At 41.0% G+C, this 27,338-nt stretch overlaps 1 protein-coding gene across 2 annotated transcripts in view; it reads right to left on the minus strand.

The window, feature by feature from the left end:
* Nucleotides 1-27,338, minus strand: part of atp11a (ATPase phospholipid transporting 11A) — a 139,754-nt gene that overhangs the window by 91,055 nt on the left and 21,361 nt on the right. For both annotated transcript variants that reach the window (XM_060825823.1, XM_060825824.1), the window contains exons 2-3: nt 12,146-12,268; nt 642-731 (exon numbers count right to left, since the gene is read on the minus strand). In XM_060825823.1, coding sequence (XP_060681806.1) covers nt 642-731; nt 12,146-12,268 — 213 coding nt within the window. The remainder of the gene's footprint in view (nt 1-641; nt 732-12,145; nt 12,269-27,338) is intronic.

The following is a 27,338-nucleotide window of genomic DNA, read 5'->3' on the forward strand; positions in this document are numbered from 1 at the left end:
TTAATTATCTGACAATTTTCATGACAGGACATGTCTTTCCTGCACAGCTTTGACCTGATACATCAGTTATGAGATGATTGAGCTCTTTGATATGGTGCTTCTACTGGCTAGTGTGCTGATACCTCTGTGGAATAAACATTGAGTAATTTTTACACTTACACTTGCATGCTCTCCAACAATTGTCATTCAATCAGGAATCATATCTTGGTGTGATGGTAGAGAGATGGATATGGTAGGAAATGAAGCTACATTTTGTGGTGGACTATAGACCTGTTCCTGCTGGTGACACACAGCAATCATGGGTATCCAATTTTGAGCTCTAAATTTGTTCAGAATCCATTCCATTTAGCACAGTGATAGTGCCACACAACACAATGTCTCAGTGTGAAGTCTGGTTTTCATCTCCACAGGCCTGTGTAGTGGTGACTCCTAATACTGTCATCCATCTGCTACAGTAGGTAGATTGGTGGGGGTGAAGTCAAGAAGTCTTTTTTTTTCTCTTATGTTGGTTCCCTCACTGCCTGCTACAGCTCAAAAGTTACTGGACCTGATAAAACGATGTTTCACTTGAATAAAAACATAAAATCTGTCAAAGGAATGACTGAAGCCACATTTGGAATGTCTAACAGAATGTTTCATACCTGCACAAGGAATATGATCAGAAAATAGAAGTTAGCAATTCTCCTGAACTGTTCAAACAAGTTCTTGGGAATGAAGTTCCAGAAAGTATACTGTACAAGAAAAGAGAAATAAAAGTATTAACTTATAGTCAGTCATCCTGATTTGGAAGTGTTAAAATATTTTCATTTATCAGAGTAAACTTTTCTTGTAACTTTGTGCAAGTCATTCAGTCACATCAAAATGCTACAGTGTTTTCAAGAAAGTGCCTCACTAACCACTAACCCAAAGAAATGAGGGATGGGCATGTTCACAAAAAAAAACAGCAAACTCTGACTCAGAAGCAGGAATGCTATCAATTGAGTCACAGGGACTCCCACTAAACTAGATGACACAGGCTTTACCTATCTGCCTGCCTGTTTTTCTCACTTTTGATTTGATTTTTATTTTATTATTGTCACATGTAATGATATTCAGTGAAGAGTATTGTTTTGAGTGCTACCCAATTCACAGAAATGTGGACTCATTACAATACCTTTTTGAAAGGAGGCTCTTTAGCTATTTTCAGCTGTTAGTCTGCAGTCTTGTATGTTACAAAATTTCTGTTTCAGTTTTGGAATTTGTTTTTCCTCAAAAAAACTACAACAAAAATCCTGATGAGTTGAATACCAGAAGATTTGTACTCAAATCTGGATTATGTGGAGCTTTGTGATAACTGATGAGGCCCCTCCAAAACCCATTTTGCTGAAAAATACGTTCTACGGCAAAGAAAATGCCAAATCAAAATGCTGTAGAGCAGTAAATATGTTAAAACTTTCTTTATTCAATTTGTTCAAAAGTTACAATGACTAAGTCTTATAAAATGCATTGAAAATATCAGGAGTTAGCTCCAGCAAGATTCAGCAATCATTTTTTGCTGAGCACTTTGTCGGCAGACAGTGTGATACAGTCAGCCATGTTGTCAATGCAGTCAAATGTGTCTTTGTTCAACAGTGCAGAATCCCAAAGCATTTCCACAACCTTTGCTAGGGAAACAGGCAGAGGAACAGGTGGGAATTCATCTGATTCTTCAGGGTCACTGGCCTACTTGGTTGAAAAAGAATACTGCATCCATGATTACATTATCTGTCAGTTCTGGTGCAGACCACACAGCGTTGGCCACCTCCACATTGGAATTTTCAGCTCCTTCGCAATGTCTGCTTCTCACTTCATACTTCAGTTCTCCATTTGCTTTATCAATCAACTTCAGCTTCTCTCCAATTGACAATGCTTTAAAAACTTTCTCATAGATTTAGCCATATTTGTAGTCTTCATACATTTTTTCTTGGAACACCTTGATGTCAAATCCACGATTCGTTGTGCTCCTGCATGACCTAACTGTCCTCATTTTACACTGCAATCAAATGACAAGATTAGACAATTATATTTAATCAGGGGTTAGCGGTGCAGATTTCAGCTGATCAGAAGCATCACTATAGTGGATTTGTTATGTTGCCAATGCAAGTTGTTGAGTACCAAGGCGCATGGGGAGTGGGGAGGTGATTATTGGCAGAGGTTTGTTGCCTGTTACGGAACATTTGCGGGAGATCAAGCCTTCAATCGAGGAGATGACTCACCATTGTTTAACGCTATGGTTTTGCAATGTATTCTTTCTGGTGTTGCTGACATGATTTGGACAAACATGGCGACCAGGTCCGAGAATTCTCAGTCGCAAATGAGGCGAGCAGTGGTCTACTACTAGGATGGTCAAAAGGAACCGAAACCATGAGCCAAGTTACAAAATAAAAACCAAGTATGACCAGCGACCTCGTGATCTGTATCCTCCATGTACAGGTTAACGAATAACCCTACATCAGCTGGTTGTGGCTCTGACTCCACATTCTGTTGTTGAACCCACTTCCCCACACACCCAGCATCTAACTCAGGCTTGTCAAAGTAAATATGAGACAGCCCTTCTCAACAGGCCGCTACTTACCTTCTCTGACTGCACCACCTTGAATTGTGCTACGTTTTTAACAGAGCCACAGTACCTCTCCTCCTCTGAGCACGTTTGTCTATTGGGAAATCACCTTTTTAACCACATCTTCTGAGGATTTAGCGGACCTGTCACTTCCAAATGCAGAATTAATCCTCTATGTAGACGGAAACTCCTTTGTTGCACTCTCAGGACAATGTTGTTCAGGATATGTGGTTGCCACCGATTCTGAGATTGTTGAACGAGCAGCTTTCGAAACTCCGCGGTCGACACAATAAGCTGAGCTGTTTGCCCTCACTCGTGCTTGCATTTTAGCAAAGGAAAATCAGCAAATATATATATATATATATACTGGCTCTCGATATGCTTTTGGCATGGCCCACGATTACGGAGCCTTGTGGGAACCTAGGGCATTTTCAAGTTCCATGGAATAGCCCGATATTAATGTTTTTTTGTGCATAAACTCTTGCAGGCTTTGCAGGTACCAGTCAAAATTAATCAAATGTTCGGCTCATACTGGTGCACAGATATAGTCTCCCAAGGCAATGAGAGAGTAGATGCTGCTGCCAAGCAGGCAGCCTTACACCCTGTACTTTTGGTTCCATTGGGTTCCCAGCAAAACCTGATTGGAAATAGTATAAGGACGGGTATGCCAGACCTGGGTGAGGTACAGAAATTACAGGGGAACTCCACTGCTGGAATCAAATGGGGTGCTACCTCGATCCTCAAACCAAGCTATGGGCGACTCCTGTGGGACAAGTTTGTGTTCCTTATTTGCTCCTACGAATCTTAGTTGATTATGTACACACTTGGGCAAGGAGGGAATGGTTAATACTTTATTACAAATCTTGCAGCACCCAGATTTCCAAAATGCAGCTGAGAAATTAGCTAAAAGCATGCTTAATTTGTAAAAAGATGAATGCTGGAAAAGGGATGCGTTGCAGTTCAGGAACCATCCCCTTGCCCGGTGGGCTATTGCTTGTCTGCAACTTGATTTTATAGAATTACTTAGAGTACTTTGTTATAAATATTGTTTAGTAATAATAGATGCATCAAAGCTATCCCAATGACTGACAATACCGCTACAACAGTGGTAAAAATACTGTTGAGGGAAAATGATTCCCTGCTATGGACTTCCAGAAACCATAAGCTCAGACAATGGACCATACTTTGCAGCTAGATTAAATGAGGAGATCTGCAAAGAGTTGGTTATAAAGCAACAATTCCACTGCACTCACCATCCAAAGGCAGCCGGGATGGTGGACTGAGTAAATGGCACTCGAAAGAATATGTTGGCCAAGTTAACACAGGAGACAGGACTGAACTGGTTGAATGCCTTACCTTTAGCACTATTCCATGAGAGTTACCCACTCAGGTCAAACAGTGCTATCTCCCACTGAGATTGTCTATGGGAAGCCAATGCGGACCCCATGGGGACCTGGGGTAGTCCAACTTCCCCTTCCTGAAAAATTGGATATGTACACTCTGGGCGAGGAAGAGGCATGGCATTCATCCACAAACTCCATCAACAAACATCGACCTGGACCCAATATACCAACCACTACAGCGGACAACTGAAACTGACACCCGGAAGCGGCAAGGACAGACCACTATAAATACCGGAAGAAACATCAAAGAAGTGCTTCGCAGGAGGCTCCACAGCACTGATGATGTCCCCTAGCCAGGGGACAAAACGTTTGCAACTAAAACTCCCAGCTCGGCGAACAGAACCACTACAAGTGGGAAAATATCTGCCTGAGTTAAGCAAAACTCTCCAAAGTTTACATTCGCAGGTGGCCAAGCCAACAAAGAGGATGACAATCTATCTGAAGGAGACTACCCCTGCTATACACTCTGGAAATTTTGTCCTGATTAAGAACAGGGACCGGGGGACGTTGGAAACAAGGTGGAAAGGACCGTTTCTGGTGTAGCTGATCACCCCACAGCTGTGAAAGTGCAAGGACGACCCCACTTGATCCATAGATAATTGTAACTTTGGAGTGAGGTGGGGGGGTTATACTCTGAGGACATGTGCCAAACAGGTAGAGCAGGGAGCTTGTTCATTTTGTGCTGAGATTCCCAGCAGAGTAAGACCATGATTCTCATGTCTGTTGCCCCCTCAATGCCAGTGAAATAACTTCAGTAAAAACCTTTTTGGCTTCGACTAATGTTAGGGTGGTCAACTGTTCATGAAATCAATACAGTACTGATTGTTAGCCATGTTGTTTTGAAGGGGGGAGCTCAAGAAAAGCCCCTGCAGATTTCAGGAAGTTAGTAACTGTCTTGCTAGTGCCCCCTCCTAAAGATCCGGTGAATGCTACCTGCTACTGTAGCAATAATCAGAGTGCGCCCCACGATGTGGGGTACAGTTCTGCTGTAAAGAACCAGAGTATTTCACTTCCACTGCCTCTAATGGAATCTATTGGGAGTGCGGGAACCGGGCCTACACCCGGTTGCCAGGAGAGAAAGCAGGCAATGGTGGAAGCACTAAATCCCAGGGCCGCCCTTGGAAGGGTTGTTGTTACTTAGCATATTTTGTCCCTCATTTACAAATTTTAAGTCACCCCAAGGAACAATCTTATTGGGGTTGACAACAAAGGGCAATACAGGGTTCTGGATGATCCTTTCTCCTCCTCATAGAACTGTCTGACCTTTGAGGGAAATAATTAATTTAGTGGCTGTCCGGGAGGAACTAGCTAACAATACAGTGGGGGCTGATACTCAGGCGCAGGTAAATGAGTTTGCTGCTCAAATAGTAGTGATGCAGCAGATCGTCCTACAAAATCAAATGACCCTAGACTTTATCCTGGCAGAAAAACGGCGGACATGTGCCATTATAGAGAAGGAATATTGTACTTATATTTCCTGATGAATCAACTAACATTACCAACCTCTCCAAACACATTACCTAAGAAATCCAGAAAATCCAAGGTGGTGGTAACGACCTGCATGGGTTCAATAGTGGAACAGGATGTTGGCCATTTGGGAGCTTTTTGGGAATATTGGAGGCATGTTGTTACGTTTCGGGATTTATGATACTTATTGTAATTGCTTGCATTCTCTTAAGATACTTGTAGCCATTGGTATCCAATTGCATAGTTATAGGCTTTAGGAATATTGTGTGATCATGAAATGATCAACAGGAGAGAATGATAGCGTATTGGAAGTAATAGTGAAAGGTTTTTGCTGAAAAACTGTTCTTGCTTAACTGCCCCTCCAGCCATGGCTTGGGCTGCTTCTTATATTCAATGGAGTATTGTTAACCACATTGCTTATCTGCTAATGACTCATGTGAAAAGTATGGGTTGAGAGATATGAGGGCTATAAACTGTACTGCTCTTATGCTATACACAGAGGTCCAACGAGAGCCCATCAAGTGAGAGCTTGACTGTTACTCCACTGTTTACTCCAGATCTCTCACCAGCTCAGCTAAAATAAAGAGGTTAATGAAACTTTCATGAGGTCCGGAACTTTGAGTTGACAGCTGGATCCGAAATGTTAACTCTGATTTCTTTCCACAGATGCTGTCACACTTGCTGAACTTTTCCAGGAATTTTATGTTTTTGTTTCTGATTTCCAGCATCTATAGTACTTTCAGTTTTAATATCTTCCATGCTTGCATCATCAAAATTTTACCGTAGCTCAGAAACTTCGCTATTTTTGTGGTGAATGCTCCCCATTGACCTACCACTGATTTCCCTTTATGTGCAGGAAAGCTTCTTCCCGTTGCCCAGCATCATTCCCTGCAACTAAGGTCAGTACATGCCTTTTCTTATTGGGCATCCCCCATGCTGGATTAAGAAACTGCTCCCCTGAACATATTTTTTGAATTCTGCTCCCTTTGTGCCGATCACATTAATTCTATGCCAGTCAACATTTGCGTAGTTGGGGAACCCAACTATTGTTTTTCAACCTTTTAGTAATTTGCCAACATGTTTGCATTTCTATCTCCTTCAGATTGTTTATATAATTGTAGAACACATCCAAACTGACTTCCCCTTGTTTTGCTGTTCAGTTCAATCAATTTGCTGATCATTCTAAGACATCTTCACAGCCATAATTCTGTCCAATCAACACTGTGACCTCACTTCCTGCTTTATATTCTCAGCTTCCCACCCCCAACCAAGCTAACCTAAACTTTCCCATTCGCACAAACAAAACCAAGTTTTAGAATATTAATCCTGGCTTTGTTGAGGTGATATCTATTTGGTTTGTATAGTTCCTACCACCACCATACGTGGTCCAGAGATTTCAAGAGGCAAAACCCTCATTTCCCATCTGCACCGTTTCTCCAGCTACTTATTCACCTGGCAAACTTCAGCACTCATCCGCACATTTCGAGATTACGAATGTTGAGGTCCTATCGTTTCAATTTTTTTTCTTAGCTCACTAAATTCTGTCTGCAGAAACTCATTCCACTTTTTATCCATGTCACTGATGCCAGCCTGAACTGCTTAGAATGTCCTCAGACTACTCAGCTATACCCTTGACTCTGGCAAGACAAAGAGGCAGGTAGTTATATCCCCAGCCACAGAAATACCCACCTGTTCCCCTCACTAGATTCCCAACCACTCTTGCTTATCCACCTTTCTCCCTTCCTGTAGGGGAGCCACCCATGGTGTCAGAAAGTTAGTTGTTTCATCATTGTCACTCATGTTCAGAGCCGAATACGGATTGGAGGTTAATGTTATTCTGTTTCATTTATTCATACATTTCTTTTTGGAATTTGAACAAGGCTGGAAAGGCCAGAATTTATTGCTCATCCCTTGAAAAGGCAGTGACATATTGTCCTGTAGTTTGCTAGGTCATTGGTAAACACCTGCAGCATTGAACAAAGTGGCTCACTCACTTCTGTGTGTATTTCCTGCCTCTTCCGGATGGCCATTCTCTTGCTACCAGAAACTGTTACATTTTTAAAGGTAGCTACTTCCTGGAACATATTCCTACAATGTGTTCAATGCTCACGTGTTTATCAATGACCTACAAAAGGCACAAAAATGTGAGAAACCAGTGACCCCGAATTTGTGAGTTAAGAACTCGTTGTAAGAAATGAGGCAAGCCATAGAATGACTAATGAAAACAGAATAGCCTACCAATTGCCAAATAAATCTCTCAGCCAGAGGATGCTGCGTGAGCAAAATCTGACATTAAGTACAGTAGCACAAATTTGTTTGGCAGCCATAATGACACAGATCAAATAGTTGAACAGTGCAGAAAATGGAACCAGTGAAGCATATTTTAAGAACAAAATCATTACAGAAACTTGAAAATTCATCCTTCAATGCTTAAAGAGGAAATGGTGCATTTGGCTCAAAAACTGCCCACGTGATCCTAGCTAAGTCCCATTTATTGATCATCCATAATGTCAGGATCTAAAACATAGGATTATCGAAGATATTGCCATTAAATTATAGAATAAGATGAATCAAGTACATAAGGTAACGTATTTGAAAAAAAAGAGAAATTGATTGCATCACTTTTTGAGATAAACAGAAACGTCACAAAATTTAAACTGGATCTAGGATCACAGCTAAATATCCAATTTAGCTGCTAATAACCAATAACAACAGGGATGTCAATTATGCTGAAATACCCAGGGGGCCTATATACCATATGTGCAAGTATTATATTAGAAAAACACCAAGCATCATTCCTACAACTCTCAAACTACTTCCTGCAATCTTAGGTCAGATTGTGAAGAGACCGACTTCAGAAATAAAGATTCAGTAACCTGGCCACAAAACCTGCTCACTAGAATACAAGGATTTGGTTCATGAAATGGTTCATTCAAACATGTTTGGCAGAGTGGTCAGCATGCTCCTCAAACTGAACATTAACACTGGAAATTTGTCACAAGTGTAACTTTCTGATAAGTAGTAGCTGATGACTTATGTCAAACTGAAATGTTTTTTCCCTCATAACACTGAATATTCAAAAAATGTAAAACAAACTACAGCAACACAGAAGCAAAACATCCTGGAAACCTGAAATAAAACAGAAAATGCTGGAATTGCTTAGCAAAGATCTCGCAACAACTGTGGAAGAACAACAAAGTTTAACAACCCAAATTTGTGAATGTTAACTGTTTCTATCTCCACAGTTGCTGATCAGGGAAGCTGTAAGTTAGTTAGTGGAAACTGCTTATAGGTCACCATTAACTGTCACTGTGTGGTTAGGTGTAATGTACTGTGAATAGGAAGCTCAGTTAGCACTTGTACATCTTTTCATCTTGCACACCGAAGTTACAAGTGAATAGTCTTTGCTGATAAGCAGGGTGGAGGATAAACAGCGAGTGAAAAGTGTTCCTACATTTTGCCTCCAATTCTTGTGGTTTGTATTAGAAGCATATATTTAATCTTCCTCTAACAAAACTAGGTCAAGTAATTAACTAGGAGATGAAATCTACACATCAAGTTGATTAAATGCATAGTCTAATCAATTAAATAAATAAAACATATTTAGAGAAATGACAGGGTAAGTGGTGGCCTGTGCCTGTGCAGTGTATGAGTTTGTTGATAGTACGATGATCCCAAACAACCATACCTTCAAGTTTAAGAGGTGTTTCATTTGTAAACATTATGTGACAACAGCGAAGGAGGAAAGAGTTGCTGGACATTGATCCATGAGGCACTCACATCCATTACATTCCAGATCTGGCTAATACTCATGAAGAGAAAGGTTTGAGCGTGAGACAGGTAGCTACGGGGCATAATAGAAGTGTTAGCTTTTCCCTCATCCAGTTGACAGGTACAAGGTCTATTCTATCTACATATGACAGCACAGGCATAGGGATGTAGTAGTGAATTGAATATTGCAATATGGTACAAGAAACCATTCAAATGCAGAGAGTGAGAAAAAATATGGCAGCATGGGGGAAAGCATTATAAGGGAGATGGATACTGTTTGCTGCAGCCATGTCCAGAGTTCTGTCGGTTTTCTTGCCTGCTCAGTGATAGGGTTAAAGATATCCCTCTCAGCTAGAAATAAACTCGGAGTGCGACGAGAAGGATTCAGTTACCATCATCCATTTAGGAACCAATTACATAGATACAACTGGGAAATCTGTTTGCTGACAGACATTGAGGAGTAAGGATCCAAATTAATAAGTAGAACTTCTAAAGCTAATAATCCTTGGATCATTTCCTGAGCCATTTGGAAACTGGCACGAGGATAAACAGATCAGAATTGAATATATGGCTCAAAGAGTGGCATGGCAGAGAGAGGTCTCAATCATGGCCTACTGGCTAATGAGGAAAATAAGAGTATTTCATTGGTACAACTCCAAATGAATCAAATTGGGACAGCGTTACCCCTCATTGGGATCTGACACTGGAACTGAAGCCTCGGAGTTGACAGAAAAGATAAAGATATTAAACATTCACAGAACTCCCCAATTTATCGGACTTTCAGACCAGTTGACAGAAAGAGCAAACCAGGTTCCAGTACTTATCAAGAACCATTGTTAATTACAAACAAATAGACTCTAATTACAGATAAACAATTATGATCCATCAAACGATAATTTGGTAAAGCTCTCACACCCTCATAAACACACCCTCGACACAAGCAAAACAAAATGCTGTGGGAAGACTGGGAAAGTTATTCAGTAGTCCCCTTCTACAGGATTTGCTGAGATAATTTTTTGGCTGATCAGGATGTTGCTTCTCGATTTTCATTCTCGAGATACTTGCATTTGTTTGCAGTAGGCAGAGGCCAACTGATTCACGCTTACAAAGATCTTAGACTTATTAATTAAAAGTCACAGCCTGTAATAATTGATGAGAGGAAATAAAATGGCCATCTTTGGGCTTGAGGTGCTTTCTACTGCAGTGAAGAAAGAGCTCCAATCCTGCCAGAGGTCTGATGGTTTCTCCCTCGAACATTCACACCCACATTTTGTTCAGCTGACTGGGAGCCAACCACAGAGTTATTGGCAGGAGAAGGCCTTTGTCATCAATATCTGGTCACCATTTCACAGATCAATCAGTTACTTATTGCCAGCCAAATCTCCATTCCCACACAGCCCCATGGTTCCAGCTTGGCTGCAACTGGACTCTCCCACTGCTTGAACCAGAGGCAGTGTAAACAACACTTACAACGAGTATCTGTCAACTTACTTTCAAAACGTGCAGCACCAATTGAACAATCCTTACCTTTTAAACCAGACTTCTTCCCATTTCCACAATCAAACATACAGAAGATCTAAAAAAGTATAGCCTTTTTACTAGAGTCTTGAAAAATATCATTCTTGTTTTGTGGGTTTAAAACTAAAAACTAGGAAACAGGTTTAAAGAGAGAAAATTATAATTCAAGAAAAAAATAAAGACCATAGACTGGTGTAGAAATTTAAACATCAAAATGCTGATTGATGATTGGCGACAGGGATGAAATTAAAAATGACCTACTTTATGAATAACCTCAAGTTTCAGAGAATATTCATAGAATTGCTGAAATTTCAACAGTTTTCATCATCAAAATATTTTACAGCTTCAAGTTTCCTCAACTCTTTTGAAATTAGAACTTGAGGGTCACATGCTACAAATTATTTATATTCCATGTCTTTTACATGTAATATGAAAACTAGAAACCAGTCTGTGCCATTGTTTTAGCTCAAATCAGAGAGAGAGAGTCAAAAGTAAATTGCAAGATCACAACTAAAGAAAAGTAAAAGTGACTGTGGGCTTTGACTTGCCCTAAGGTTGACCAGAGGAAGAGTCAGTCACCCTGGTGTAACACCACGTGCACAATACCAACAGAGCAGTGGGTAACTGGGTGCCAAAAAACATGCTCAGGCTCTGACAACATTCCTCCCATACATGCAGGAGGGAGAAACTGAACAAGAATGTCAGGAAGTGAAGCAGCCAACAGGAGAGACAACAGAATCGAGAACGGAAGTGGCGAGTAAAGAGGGTGAGTCAACACAAAGGTCACAGAGCGAGGCAACGATCCAGAGAATTGGGAAACAAGCAAAAGAATTGGGGAGGGATATGATGAGCGAATCAGGAATGGGAAGGCTGGGGCAGGAAGCTGTGAGTCAGTACTTAAACAGAGACGGACAGGTTCTGAATTGGTAAGGGGATCAAAGGTCATGGGAAGGAAGCAGGAGAATAGGGTTGACAAACATATGATCGAATGGCACAGCAGACTTGAGTGACCTAATTCCGCTCTAACACTTTAAGGTTGGGTGGGTCAGTGAAGACGAAGATCAGGAGAGTCAGGTAGGAAGAGGGTAGTCAGGAGGGTCAACAAGTAATGGATTGAGTTAGCAGGGTAGGCAAGCACACTTAGCAGAGTTGATGAGCAGGAGTGTTGAGTGGAAAGGTACAGGTCAGGAGGGTTGCCACATGATGTGAATTAGCTAGATGCCCCCAGGCACTGGAGCACTCAAGGAGCAGTTTGCTTTGAAGAAACTGAACATGCTCAGTAACCACAGCAAATACAAACAATGGCAGCATTATTAAGAAAACAAAAATGCACGATAAGAATACACTATAAAATGGGTGTCACCTATAGTAAACAGCTGAATGAATGGGAAAAAAAGGAAAACTTTACCTTTGAAGACACAATCCTATTATCGGGATAATTTTGTACAATGTAAGCATCTGTGCCTGGAGGGGGTTCACGATGTCCAATGTAAACTGTCCGACTATCCACCCAGTTCTCTTCTCCAACACACTAAATAGAAAGAGGGATAATTAATATCTAAATCTGCACAAAAATTATTTTTGACTAGTTGAATATTTGCCAACTAACTCACTTGTCAACTAATTGGCAGTCATAGAGTCGGAAAGATGTACAGTACAGAAATAGACCCCTTGGTCCAACTCGCCAACCAGATATCCTAAATTAATCCAGTCCCATTTGCTAGCATTTGGCCCACATCTCACTATACCCTTCCTATTCATATACTCATCCATATGCTTTTTAAATATTACAAATAGGACTCAGTAAGGTGCCTTCTCATGCAATATAAATGTTGATTTTTCCCCTTAATTTGATACAAGTTAATTTGATAAAAGCTTCCACAAAATGTCTTTTCACAACAATACTCAAATTCCTTTCTACTAAATACTACAAGTTTAGTGACTTGCTACAATCTATTCAACTGAAAGCTTTCTCAAGTTACAAAATATTCAATGGAGAGTTTAAAAGTTATAAAATAGTCAATGGAGAAAGTTTTAAAATTAACTACTTCAATAGGCTGATCTGCTTTGATATTTTGCATTCACGTGGCACTCAATGCTGAAATATAGCCTGAAGAGACTCCAAAAGTTAAACTCAACTTAAAATTGGGAGAGATGTCTCACGGACTAGTCAAGCAACATAGTTATATAATCACAAAATCATACCTTAAAGACAATTTCCCAGACACCACCATCACCATCACTGAATATGTCCTGTCCCACTGGCAGGACAGACCCGTTAGAATCCAGCTTCACTGTAGTAAACAGTCAGGAGGAGCTAACTCTTGCTTGCTTACTTGTGAAACTTGAAAAGATTCAGAAAAGATTCATGAGAATGTTGTCAAGTTGGAGGGTTTCAGCTATAGGGTGGGGTTAAATAGGCTGGGGCTATTTTCCCTAGAGCTTTGGAGGCTGAGGGGTGACGTTATAGTGGTTTATAAAATCATGAGGAGTATAGATAGGGTAAATAGACCCCCTTTTCCCCACAAGGTAGGGAGTCTACAACTAGAGGGCACAGACTTAAGATGAGAGGGGAAAGATTAAAAAGGGATTGAAGGAGTAACTTTTTCATGGAGAAGGTGGTGTGTGTATGGAATGAGCTGCCAGAGAAAGTGATGGAGGCTGGTACAATTACAACATTTAAAAGGCACCTGGATGGGTAAATGAATAAGAAGGGCTTAAGAGAGGAATTTGGGCCAAATGCTGGCAAATGGGACAAGACTAATTTAGGATATCTGGTCGACATAGATGAGTTGGACTGAAGGGTCTGTTTCTGTGCTTCATATCTCTATGATTCTATGACTCCTCAACTCCTATGAAGTCACATGACATCAGGTAAACCAATCTTCCTTCTAATCTTCTCTCTGGCTGCTTGGGCTTCTGAGATTCAAGTATGGCAGCGACTTCTGGAACCAGAACTCAATGTCATCAATGGTGTGCTGATGCAAATCACCATGTGCAGAAGCTGGAAAGGTTGCACATGGAGCTTAGAAGGAATACTGGGTCAAACAAATGCAAGGAAACCTTCTTCTGGTTACTACATACCACTCCCCCACTTCAGCTGTGAATCAGTCCTGCTCAATTCGGAATAACATTTGGAAGAAGCAAGGAGGGTGGCAAGGGTGCAAAGTGTGAGGTTTTCAATGCCCACTACCAAGAGTGGCTTAGCAATAGCTCTATTGATCAAACTGGTTGAGTCCTAAAGGTCATAGCTGCTAGACAGTCTGTTGTAGGTGACAAAGGTACCAAAAAGAGAGAAAAACATACCTGACCTCATCCTTACTAATCTGTACACTGCAGATGTATCTGCCCATGACAGTATCAGTCAGAGCGGCCACCACACAGTCCTGCCTTCACAATTAGAATACATTACATTATGTTGTGTGACATTATTACCATGTTAAATTAAGCTGACTTTGAATAGATCTAACAACTCAAGACTGGGCATCGGTGGGTTATCATCAGCAGCAGAATTGTACTCCAGCACAATCTGCAGTCTCATGGCCTGACATGTTCCTAATTCAACCCCTATTACCATCAAGTCAGGGGATCAACCCTAGTTCAATGAAGAGTGCAGGTGGGCATGCCAGGAGCAGCACCAGGCATGCCTAAACATGAGGTGTCAACCTGGTACAACCACCAAACAGAACTACTTGCATGCCAAACAACATAAGCAGCAAGTGATAGACAGAGCTAAGCTAACACATCAGATCAAAACTCTGCAGCCCTGCCATATCCAGTTGTGAATAGTGGTAGAAAATTAAACTCACTGGAAAAGGGATTTGAACAATATCTCCATTTTCAATTTTGGAGGAGCACAGCACATCAGTGCAAAAGATAAAACTAAAACATTCATGACAATCTTCAGACAGAAGTGTCGTGCATATGATCCATCTTAACCTCCTCCAGTATCATAGATGCGAATTCCATTCACTCCACATCATATCATGAAACAAGTGGAGGCACTGGATGCTGCAAACACTCAGGAGTAGTACTCAGTTGATAAATTAATGACCTTTCCTGTATCATAAAGTCAGACTGGAATCTTCACTGACTACACAATGTTCAGCATCATTCACAACTCCTCAGATACTGAAATAGTACATGTCCAAATGCAGCAAGACCTGGACAATATTCAGGCTTGAGCTGAAAAGTAGAAAGTAACATTCATGCCAAGCAATAATCATCTTCAACAAAAAAGAATCGAACCATCATCTCTTGACATTTAATGGTATTTCCATCACTGAATCTCCCACGATTAACACCCTGGGGGGGAGGGGTCACCATTGACCAGAAACTGAACAGAACTTGCCATATAAATATAGTGGTTACAAGAGCTGGTCAGAGGCTCGGAATCCTGCAGCAAGTAACTCACCTTCTGACTCCCCAAAGCCTGTTCACTATCTACAAGGCACAGGTCAGGAGCATGACGCAATATTCCCCACTTGCCTCATTGGGTATAGCTCCAACAACACTCAAGAAGCTTGACACCATTCAGGACAAAACAGCCCACTTGATTTCCACTCCACAAACAATCACTTTGTCCATCAATGTTCAGCAACAGCAGTGTGTACCATTTTCATGGTGCACTGCAGAAATTCACCAAGGCTCCTTATGAGAAAGTGTATAAGGTATGAGGAGGTAGGGAAAGAGTTAATTTTAGAGTTGCTTGACGAAGGCTCAGCTAGCATGACATTGACCAGATGTTGGAGGCAAGGATAGTGATTTAACAAGGTGAAGAACATCCATTGCATCATGCTGGTTAACAATGTAAGGAACATCTATTGTGTAATGCCAGATGGCTTAATCTTTACTGTTGATGCTCGCTGATTGTTTTGGTCACCCAATCAATATAAATGTTACCTTCTTTGGATGCTGCTCCCTGTAAGTGACTATGTAATTCCTTAAGAATCTGCTGTTCAAGAGAAAACTGAGAACTCATGTCTTTGTGTACATGGGCAATCGCTGTCTCTCCAGGGCTCGGAATAAAGAAGAAGGTAGAGCCATATTGTGTCTCTGAGTGTTTGCTTCGACTGATACGGAAATGGGATGACACTTAGACAGCAGGCTTGGCACACCCTCCTCATTCCTGAAGAAGGGCTTATTCCCGAAACGTCGATTCTCCTGCTCCTTTGATGCTGCCTGACCTGCCGCGCTTTTCCAGCAACACATTCTTCAGCTCTGATCTCCAGCATCTGCAGTCCTCACTTTCTCCTGGACACTAAGACAGCATCTTTCAAATTCACAACCACTTCCATCTAGCTGGATAAGGGTAGTAGATACATGGGAACACCACCATCTGCAAGTTTCCCTCCAAAGCACTCACCATCTTGACTTGGAAATGTATCACTGTTTCTTCCATGTCACTGGGTCAGAATCCTGGAACTCACTCCTGAATGGCATTGTGGGTCTGTCTACAGGATATGGATTACAGCGGTTCAAGAAGTCCATCTTACCACTGCCTTCTCAAGGACAACTAGGGATGAGCAATAAATGCTATGAGCTAGTGATATTCACATCCCATGAATGAATAAAAGAAAAGTTTGCAATTGGTTATCTAAATCATGTTACATGAGACATCAATCTGGACTATAAATCAGTCCTTTCTGTTTTGCTGAACACTCAGCCACTGATGCAGTGGGGCAACGCATTATCAATGCCACAGAACATGGTGAAGGGTTTCCTTGATATGAAGATGGAATGTAATCTCATGTGCAGCAGTCACTTCTAACAGTACTGTTACAGACAGAGGCATCTGCAACAGGTATACAGATATGGATCAAATCAGTTTTCCTTCTTGGTGGGCCCTTCAATAACAGCCACAGATGCAGTCAGTCAATTCTAGTGATACCGAGTCACTTCATGTGATGGACATCGAACAGCTGATACCATGAGACTTCTTTGAGATGCCTCTGTAATTTTCTTTGTAACATTTTGTGGTTCACACACGTGGGCTTCCACAACCATCGAGTTGTGCAACACCTTTCCATTTAAATACAGGATAGCTGTGACAAGTCAAATTAGATCACCTAAAACTCGGGGAAAGTTGTCAACTATTCCCTCCAGCAGAGTAGGAAGTCCGATAGAAAAGGTCCCTGTGAGAGACTGAAGATTTAGTGATAACTCAGAATAGCCAAACTCTTGCATGTTTGGCATGTGACCCCCACCTATCAAACATAGTATGTTCAAACTAGAAGGCAAAATCAGAAGCAAGCTTGCAGCAAAGACTACAACATGGTCTTGCCCACGTCCCATACAGCAAGAAACCAAGCTGTTTAATGGGTGACTCTTTAACATTTAACAATGAAACACATAACAACAGAAAACAAAATGAGAAATATGTCACTACTAGGATCTTTGGCAAAATAGATGGCGTTCAAAAGCTGCCATTCTTTGTGATATGAAAAGCCAAGCCTTTTTGCGACTGTCCATACCCTACCCACACAGTCTATCAAAACTGCCTGCATGACCTGCAGCATTTTTTGAGACATGGGTCAGGAAAATGAATATAATGTTTCATCCGGTTAAAAAAATGATTATCATTTGAAGAATCTAAATGAATACCTGCCCAATTACCTGCTTGTTTCACCACAGCCATAGTGTACAGTATTCTAACCTTAGTTGTAAAATTAAAAGGAAGGTTTTCTCAGCTTTGAAGTTACAGACCACCAACTGGGTAGGGAAAGGCATCAAGGGAAATCTGCATAATTATAATTAACATGGAGTCAAAACAGTGAGAGGGTGGAATGCACTCCAAGTGCCCTCTTCATTTGTTTGACCATGCCACTTTGTCCTAAACTCCCCAACAATGGAAGGTGGCTCTACTGACCCTAATGGCTCTCCTTCCAAATCTAGTTTATGTAATCTGTCCCGATAATTTAATGTCTGAAACATAAGTATCATTCTGGTAACTCTAAACTGCACATAGTTCAAGAGCAATCCTTCCAAAGCTATGGTGCCAAGCACTGTTCACAAGATTCCACATGCAGTCTAACCAGGGTATTATACAAAATGTCTGAAGTACTGTTTCCCTCCTTCTTTATTGCAGTTCTCTCAACATAAAAGTCAGCATGCCTTTAGCTTTTTAAATTATTTCCAGAAAGTGTTCATGATATTATGACTCCTTCCACTGTCTCAAAGTGATCGAAGTATGCAGTTCAGTTGTCTATATTGTCTGCTAGTCCAGTGAAAATATCTAATCAATGATGAAAATACCTTGTGTTCTTGGGAGGTAATATTTTTGCCTGAATTTATCACTATAGCAACACAACCTAGATTATAAATAAATCCTAATGTCTTCCAGGCCCAGTCAGCAAAAACCTCAAGAACTGGCAGTTTTAAAAATAATTTTATGTTACGTTTTCAATGTCCATCAAAAACAGGCCTACAGCTAATCATAAATTCAAGAATTTTCATTTGAACTGGGCCTGCCTTCCCCCTTTACAGGTGCTAAATATGCTGCATTTCAGCTTTGTGGTTAATAACCGATAACAACAAAGGCTGAACTTCCCAAGCCAGTGATGCAATGCAGTCTGGCTTCCAGCACTACCCCACCTCAAACATCAACCAGAATAAAATCAATTCATACTGTGTTAGCATTCTTACGAAAGGCACCATTACTTCAAAGCCATAGGAAAAAGATCTGCCTCAATTCATACCAACTGCTTTTTCATTGCCCATCATTGCAATCACTTCCTGTCACTGTCTCTATAAAAAGTATAATACCAAGAAGAATGTACAAGGACAAAGCACGGTTCAGAGACTTCAGTTATCATTAATCTGGTTAGAACTTATTTAAAGGTACAAGATCACTTACATCTCATCCTCACTGTCAAGAGACCAGTGAAGCTCAACTTCACACAATCTATAGTTATAGCATACAAGAAATTTGTGAATTGTTCCAGTTCACGGAGTCACTGCTTGGCTACAGCTGAATTTAACCTCAGAATATCCTGAGCAGTCGTCAGTGAACACTTATTATTCTGGCCACAGTCCTGTAACTGCAGTTGAGTAGAAATTCACTTGATGCAAATGCTTTCGGATGTTTCACAGACACAATGAAAAGAAAAACAAACTTGCATTTGTACAATGCTCTTCACAACCATTGAACATTTCCAAGTGTTTTACAGCCAAAAAGATACATTTTGAAATGGAGTTGTTATAATGTGGTGCAACCAATTTGGAGGCAGCAAACAGCAATACGATAATGACCAAATAATCTGTCTCTTTTTGTGATAGTGTTGTCAATACTTGATTTTTGTCCTCTCGATCTGCTGTTTGAGAAAAAGGACATTTGACTCATTGAGTCTGTGCTGTCTCCCTGTGAGAGCAATTCAACTAATCCCATTCCTACATTTTTACTCTCCAAATTTTCTCTCTTCAGTGAATAATCCTAATTTGCTTTTGTAAGATTTAATTGACCCTGTTACCACCACACTTTCAGGTAGTTCATTCCAGTTTCTAAACACTAGCTGCCAGAAAGTCTGTTTCTTCACATTGTCATTGATTCTTGTGCAAATTATCTTAAACTCCCTCTGGTTCACTATCCATTCACCAAGGTTAACAGCTTCTCCCCATCTATTTTGTTCAGATCCCTTACAAATTTAAGCACCTCAATTAAAGTTCTTCTCAAAACACCCCAAAAAGAACAGCCTCAGCTTCTCACCTCTACCTAGGTAACTGAATGTCCTCATCATTAGACATATTCTTGCAAATCTTTTCTCTACTCTGCCTAACACCTTCATATCCTTCTGAAAGTGTGTTATCCAGAATTGGCCGCAAAATTCCAGTTGAGGCCAAACCAGTGTTTTATACATACTTATTCAACATACCTGTATTTGTACTCTTTGTACTTTTTATAAACAGCAGCATACCATATGCTTTATTCATGATTCCTTTAACATGTCTATCACTGATTTATGTACATACACACCCAGATTCCTTGACTTTTGCACCTCTTTTGGAACTGTATCCTTTATTTTTTCTTTACACGTTCTTTCAAGTAAATCACTTCACAGATCTCTGCATGCAATTCCATCTGCTACTTGTCTACCCATTTCACTGAACTGTCCACATTCGTTTGACATTTAAAAATAACCTAACTTCACAGTTGAAGGTTCTGAGGGTTATCGTTCACCAGAGACTGAAGTGGATTAGTTATATAAATACTGTGGCTACAACAAAAAAATCAGAAGGTGGTAATTGTGTGATGAGTAACTCAGCTCTTGGCTAAACCCTGTCCACAATCTATTAGGTACATACTTTCCACTTCCCTGGGGGAGTGCAGTTCCAACAACACTCAACAATTTTGATATCACTCCATACAAAGTAAACTGCTTGAAGCATCCCCTCTATTAGCTTCAACATTCATTCCCTTCATAATTAACTGACAACAGTGACCCAAATAATATACTGCAGCAACTAAAACAGAAATTGCTGGAAAAGCTCAGCAGGTCTGGCAGTATCTTTGAAGACAAATCATAGTTAATGACACAAAATGTTAACTCTGATTTATCTCCATCGATGCTGCCAGACCTGCTGAGTCTTTCCAGCAATTTCTGTTTTTGATTCTGATTTATAGCATTCACAGTTCTTTCAGCTTTTATTGATATACTACAGCAACTTATGAAGGTTCCTTAAATGGTGCTTTTCAACTTAGCACCTTCTATCACCGGTAAAGATCAAAGCAGCAGATCGATGGAAAAATTAGCAAGTTCTCTTCCAAGCCACACACCATCCTGACATGAAACTATGTTGCTGCTCCTACAATGCTGCTTGGTCAAAATCATAAATGTCCCTTCTTAACAGCATTTTAGGTGTGTCGACATCACATGGACTGCAGCAATTGAACAAAGTGGCCAACTATCACCTTCTCAAGGACAATTAGAGATGGACAATAAACGTTGGCCTAGCCACTGGTGTTCACATCTCTTAAATTAATAACAAAAACACAAGTTCGCAACACTTCGAAGTTTTGCGCCATCTGCAAATTTTGAAATTATGTCCAAAGTTTTGGATATTGCTATAGATCAAGACTCCTCCGAAATCACATAATATGCCTTTTTCTGGTTAAAAAAAACTGTTCCCTACTGTCAGTTCCTGACACACTGCCAATTTCCTCTCCATGTTGGTACTGTCCTGGAACCTAATGATTCCAGGGTGAGAATGCAATAACTGAGCCATGACTGACTCAAGCAGCAACCGCTCCAGACAATCATTTACAGTGACCTTCAGTTGAAAATACACTGCACACCTCAGTTGCGACATCCTGAAATGGCAATAAATATACAGAGACCTGCATACTGATGAAGTTTTGTTCATGTTAGCAAAATAAAGAAGGTAGAATTTTACGAACAGGTCAGAGCAGCTTGCAAGTTCTGAGGAGATTTGTAGCTCAGTCTGAGGTTCAGGTTGTAGAGGTTTGTTTTCCGACATTTCATCACTATGCTAAGTAACATCATCAGTAAGCTTCCAGTGAAGTGCTGGTGTTAGGTCCTGCTTTCTATGTATGTGTCTTGGTTTTTAGCCCCCTACCCTATCCATGCAACCCCTTCTTCCCCATGGCTAATCCACCTAACCTACACATCCCTGGACACGATGGGCAATTTAGCATGGCCAATTCACCTAACATGCTGGAGGAAACTAGAGCACCCACAGAAACCCATGTAGACACACGGAGAACATACAAATTCCACACAGACAGTCAACCAATGTCCCTGTGAGGGAGTAGTGCTAACTATTGAGCCACTGGACTACCCCAAAGTCTTCTGATCCAAGGATATTAGTCCAATTTCTTTCACGACTGTTGGGGAATTCAAATTCAATTATATAGATCTGAATTTTTAAAATAGTTAGAATTAATAAGTAAACTAACAGGCTGTAGCAAAAATGCATCTCACTCACAAATACCATTCAATGAAGCAAATCAATGTGCCTACTGATTTGGTCCATGTGACTCCAGACCCATAACAATGGAATTGGCAGACGATTTCCCTCTTAAATGGCCGAGCAAGTCATGTAGCTTTCATCAAATCATCACCACAAAGTAAAGAACAATATCAATTTTTATAACACTTTTACTTCTGGGAGCTTCCTGTGCAAACTTAGCTGCCACATTTCCATGTTATAACTACAGCAAAGTCCTATGTGAATCCAATGCAATGTTGCACAATTAAATTGATTGCTAGCGAAACTTCAAAACTTAACAAGAAGCAGTAAACGGAGAGCTGACTATATTTCCCCTCTCAGCAGATAGTCATCTCACTCAGAAATGTCTGTTTCATCCTCCAGTAAAATGGAAGAGTAGGGGATAAAAAGAAAGTTCCAATTCTAGTGGAGTGCATCGGATGGGCTGATTGCAACATGCGAGCACTTGAACTCAGCCAGGCACACACAACACAAAGGGCAAAGTAGAATAACCATCTCCTAGTTAGTTGCAGGGAAAGACCTTTTCTCTGAACTCAGTGTTGCAAAAGTAAACACGATAACAAAGGGCTCGCTCTCACCCTGAATTGTGGAATTTAATCTCAGTTCAAAGGCATTTAAACCACAGAATCTTGAAATTCACATGTTCAAATATCAGCATCAGCTCAATCAGTGCAACCCAGGAATGGTTGCAATGTCAAAACAAATCAGAAACTGACCTTTTTTTTTAATTTCAAACATTTTGGATTGCCTTTTTCTTGCTCATCTCTATGTTTGCGTGCTGCTTTAGTATTTTTTATTATGCATAATCATAAATTAACTTAATCAAGCCTTGTAAAATTGGCTTCTTTTAAAGCACAAGTTCAGTTGGCTGTGGGGGAAAGATACCACGAGGGAAGAATGGGTGAATGAGATTGATCCAGTTTGCCCCCTCGTCACTTGGGATCTGAACAGTTTGGGATATCTCATCTGAAACCATATTGAATTGGGGAATTCACCTGGGGTCTGATTTCAACAAAGCACAGAGTTCCCATACAAAGCAGCATTTCTCTACTTTCAGTTCATTTATGACCTGCCCCGGAATGGGTGTGGCTGTTTGAGACATATGAACTAATACTGCGCCAAAGAGTGAGTAGTTCCTGAGAAATGACAAGTTTATACTTAACCCTTTTCTGTGTTGCAAACTATTGTTTAAAATAAAATTTGTTTGGGCGTTCACTTTTTCCTGCTGACTGCACACCTAGAATTATAACCCTCAGTACTAGTTCATATCTGGATCTAATGTCACAATCCAAACCCAGTGTACAGTCACTCAACCAGGTTAGCTGCATCATCCGTGATTGTACTTACACAACCTTTTGCACAAGCATTACCACAGTTTAACTTGGAATTGTTTACATTTGTGCGTCAATCAATTTAATTTGAAAAGGTTAGGAGCCACCAATGGAATAGCCCACAGTGAATCATCTAGATAGCACCACAGCCATTTGGCATTGAAATCAGTTCTGCAGGCTCGATTCCCTTACAACAGCACAACATGAAGTTTATCAGTCAGGAGGATTAGAGTGAATACCAACACAAACAGCAGTTTTTTGGATAACCTCAAGTGCAATTCAAGCTTTGTGTTTCTAAAGTTATGGGGGAGGTTGGGTGACATCTACAAAAAAAAGATTAATAGAACGCCTCTAAAACCCTTGGTGTCCTATTTGACTCTTCTTCTGACTCCATCATTAAAGTTAGTTTCACCCCCATAACGTTGCCCACTCTGCCCTTGCTCATCTCCTGCTGAAATTCTCATCTATGATTTTGTCCTTGACTATGACAACATCTTCCTTTTCTCATTTCAAAACTTTAGTTCATTCATAAAAATCTTTATTGCATACACCGTCACCAAAGCAGTTCAATTCTATGTAGTCTTTTCATTTGTAGAACAGACAAACCCAAGGCATCTCTTACTTAAACAAAACAAAATTGTATGCATTTGAGGCACTGGGAGGATCCTATAATTGAACGGACTCCTATTTTACTTCAGTAGAAAGATCTAAGACAGTGGTCTTTGCCTTGGCTGCAGATTCATCAAGCTTTAGTGAGTCCCTCAGCACTGGCGCTAGGCCTCAGAATATGCCATGCTGCAACTCTCAGTCAATGTCAACTCCTTGCTCTGGTAGACCAGTAAGTTTCAGGCAAATCCCAAAGAGAGCCTTTCATCGCATTGATAGTCCTCCAAGAGCAGATGGTATTTACCTCAGTGTCCATCCCAGGGAACAAATCATACAGCATAGAGTCCTGCGACACGGAGTTGCTCAGGACAAACCTGAACAAAAAGCACTGCATCTCTCTCAAGATTTCCTTTGTAAAGGCACATTCCAGCAGGAGACATGTGACAGTCTCATGCCCACCGTAGCTGTTTTGAGTGCAGAGTGCAGTGGCACAGAGTCAGGCATACTTGGAGGATCTCAGAGATAGTGCTCTTCTCACCACCAGACAAGCAATATCTTGGTGCTTGTTAGAATGCTCTAGTGATGATAAATTCTTCTAAATGACTGACAGGCTGCTCAGACAACAAGCCGACAGGATCCACCCTCTTCTTTTCCTCCAGGGTCTCAAGGACAATACATGCTGATCACTTCCTGATTGACTTGTGGTCAAGGGTGTTTCTCTTTGCAAGTTTATTCAGAAAAGACAGATAATACGGAACAGTCCAACTACAGACAGTACCGTGGCACCGAAGCCAGTCTCATCCTCTGCAACACCAGGGACAAGTAGAACCTTAGGACGTAGTGATACCTGATGTTTGCGTACCTAGGATCTACACACAGCCACACACAAAGCTGGTCATCAGAACGGGGCACATTCTTCCCCACTCCCTCTTATCGAGAGCTTTGTATATAGCGCCCCTACAGATGTGGTCCATCTTAGACCTCCAGCTGAAGTTGAGTGCTGAAGGTGACTGTAACGGTGCAGGTTCAAGGAATGGGCCAAACCTACGCCACATACAACAATAGAGTGTACCTCATACCTCATGACTAGGCTTTTCCTGCAATGGAGAGTGAATGGTCCTCCCAAAAGCCCAGTTTCTGCTTCACCTTAGTGATATCATCCTCCCAAGCTTTTGCGCACATCCCAGCCCCTCTGAGCCATATTCTCAGCACTTTCAGCTAATCTGGGGTGACAATGATGGGAATAAGGATTGGTTGGCCGAGTTCCCAAAGAATGTGGCCCCTTCTTGTCTCAATTTATCTTGGCTCTCAAGGCCAGTTCGAACTGGTCACAGTTGCTCATGAATCTGCACACTGGCAGAGGATCAGAGCAGAAAACAGTGACATCATCCATGTACAGGGTGGCTTTGACCTGCAAGCCTCCGCTGCCTGGAATAGTCACGCCTCTCAGACTCACATCCTTCCTGATGGACTCAGCGATAGGCTCTATATAACATATGAACAAGGGTAGCCCTGCCTCACTCCAGATCTGATCGGAAAGCTTTCTAATTCCCACCTATTGATCGAGAATGCTTTGTGCCCCCTACATAATGGGCTTAAATCATCTTAACTTTGCTACTCAAGGCAAGTCCTGTTTATACTTCAATCCTTTGTTTACTGATTTAGATTGGCTACAAGTCCTGCAACTCCTCAATTTTAAAATTATTCTCTTTGTCCAAACTGTCTTTCCCAGCCCTCATCCTTGTAATTTCCTCCTTCAAGAGCTCTGCACACCTCCAATTCTGACTTCTTGCACATCTTCCAATTTTAATTGCTCCACCACTGACAGACAAACCTTCAGCTTTATGAGCCTAGAACTTTGTCCTTCATTCTCTTTATCTCTTAAAGCCCACTCTCTCACCACACATTAGGTCACTGTCATTTTATTTCCTTGTGGCTCAGTGTCAAATTTTGTCTGACAATGCTCCAGTGAAGTATCTTGGAATGTTTATTACAATAAAAGTAAAGCATAAATGCAAAGTGTTGGCTGACTAATCAATCTTCGTACCATCAAGTGAAGTGGCATGCGTATTACTTTTGTATTCACACAGGAAAATTAAACATTCTGTATTCAAGTGAAATCCATTGTATAGCTGCTATTTTTGACAGTATAATTTTATTCCAAATCAACTTGATGTGCATCCAATAGCTTTAGTGGCCTTCTCTGCTGCTTGTGAAGACCAAACCCAATTAGAGTCATGGAGTCATAGAGATGTACAGCATGAAAACAGACCCTTCGGTCCAACCCTTTCATGCCAACCAGATATCTCAACCCAATCTAGTCCCACCTGCCACCACCCGGCCCATATCTCTCCAAACCCTTCCTATTCATAAACCCATCCAAATGCCTTTTAAATGTTACAATTGTACCAGCCTCCACCACTTCCTCTGGCAGCTCATTCCATACACGTACTACCCTCTGTGTGAAAAAGTTGCCCCGTAGGTCTCTTTTATATCTTTTCCCTCTCACCCTAAACCTATGCCCTCTTGTCTGGACTCCCCCACCCCAGGGAAAAGACTTTGTCTATTTATCATATCTATGCCCCTCATAATTTTGTAAACCTCTATAAGATCACCCCTCAGCCTCCAATGCTCCAGGGAAAACAGCCCCAGCCTGTTCAGCCTCTCCCAGTAGCTCAGAATCTCCAACTCTGGCAACATCCTTGTAAATCTTTTCTGAACCCTTTCGAGTTTCACAATACCTTTCCAATAGAAAAGAGTCTAGAATTGTACGAAATATTCCAACAGTGGCCTAACCAATGTCCCGTACAGCCACAACATGACCTCCTGTACTCAATACTCTGACCAATAAAGGAAAGCATACCAAATGCCTTCTTCACAATCCTATCTAGCTGCGACTCCACTTTCAAGGAACTGTGAACCTGCACTCCATGTTCTCTTTGTTCAGCAACATTCCCTAGGACCTTATCATTAAGTGTGTAAGTCCTGCTAAGATTTGCTTTCCCAAAATGCAGCACCTCGCATTTATCTGAATTAACAAATAAGATTTATCTTGGCTCTCAAGGCCAGTTCGAACTGCCACTTCTCAACCCATTGGCCCACCTGGTAATGATCTCATATTAACTGTGAGTAACTGTAACCAGTTTCGGTAACACCATGTGACCAGACAAACAGTAAGACTTGGGCTGTGGGAATAAGAAATATCTTACAGGAAAAATACCTGATGAATTATTAAAAATTAAACAGAACATTTCAGGTTATTTGCATTTCAGAGCTGGCCTTGTTACTTCATACATCTCATTTAATATCGCAAAGGAAATTTATTTTATTTCTTCAGATAAACTCTGGATTCACTGTTTCAACGTAGCAAATGTTGCACAAAGGGAAATTAAAGTACCGAGGTCTCAGCTACATGTCAGGCATTCTGCATGTTGCACACGCTGCTTCTTAACATTAACTTGTGAATAAACACAGGAAAAAAAGGGCTCATCTATTATTTAAAGTAGAACATGATGCAGCTACTGAGGGACAAGCACTCACTTAAATCAAAAGAAGAACAGCAATAAAACGCAAATTGCAGTTTGGCATCAAGAGTTGGGACAACTCTACCAACTACAATATTCAGTAATAGGTAAAGACTGCAGAGATGGCATGTGAATGTTGGATGGAAGAGAGCTCAGACTCAAATCAATAACATCT

The sequence above is a fragment of the Hemiscyllium ocellatum genome, chromosome 6 (assembly GCF_020745735.1).
Source record: "Hemiscyllium ocellatum isolate sHemOce1 chromosome 6, sHemOce1.pat.X.cur, whole genome shotgun sequence".
Classification (NCBI taxonomy): domain Eukaryota; kingdom Metazoa; phylum Chordata; class Chondrichthyes; order Orectolobiformes; family Hemiscylliidae; genus Hemiscyllium; species Hemiscyllium ocellatum.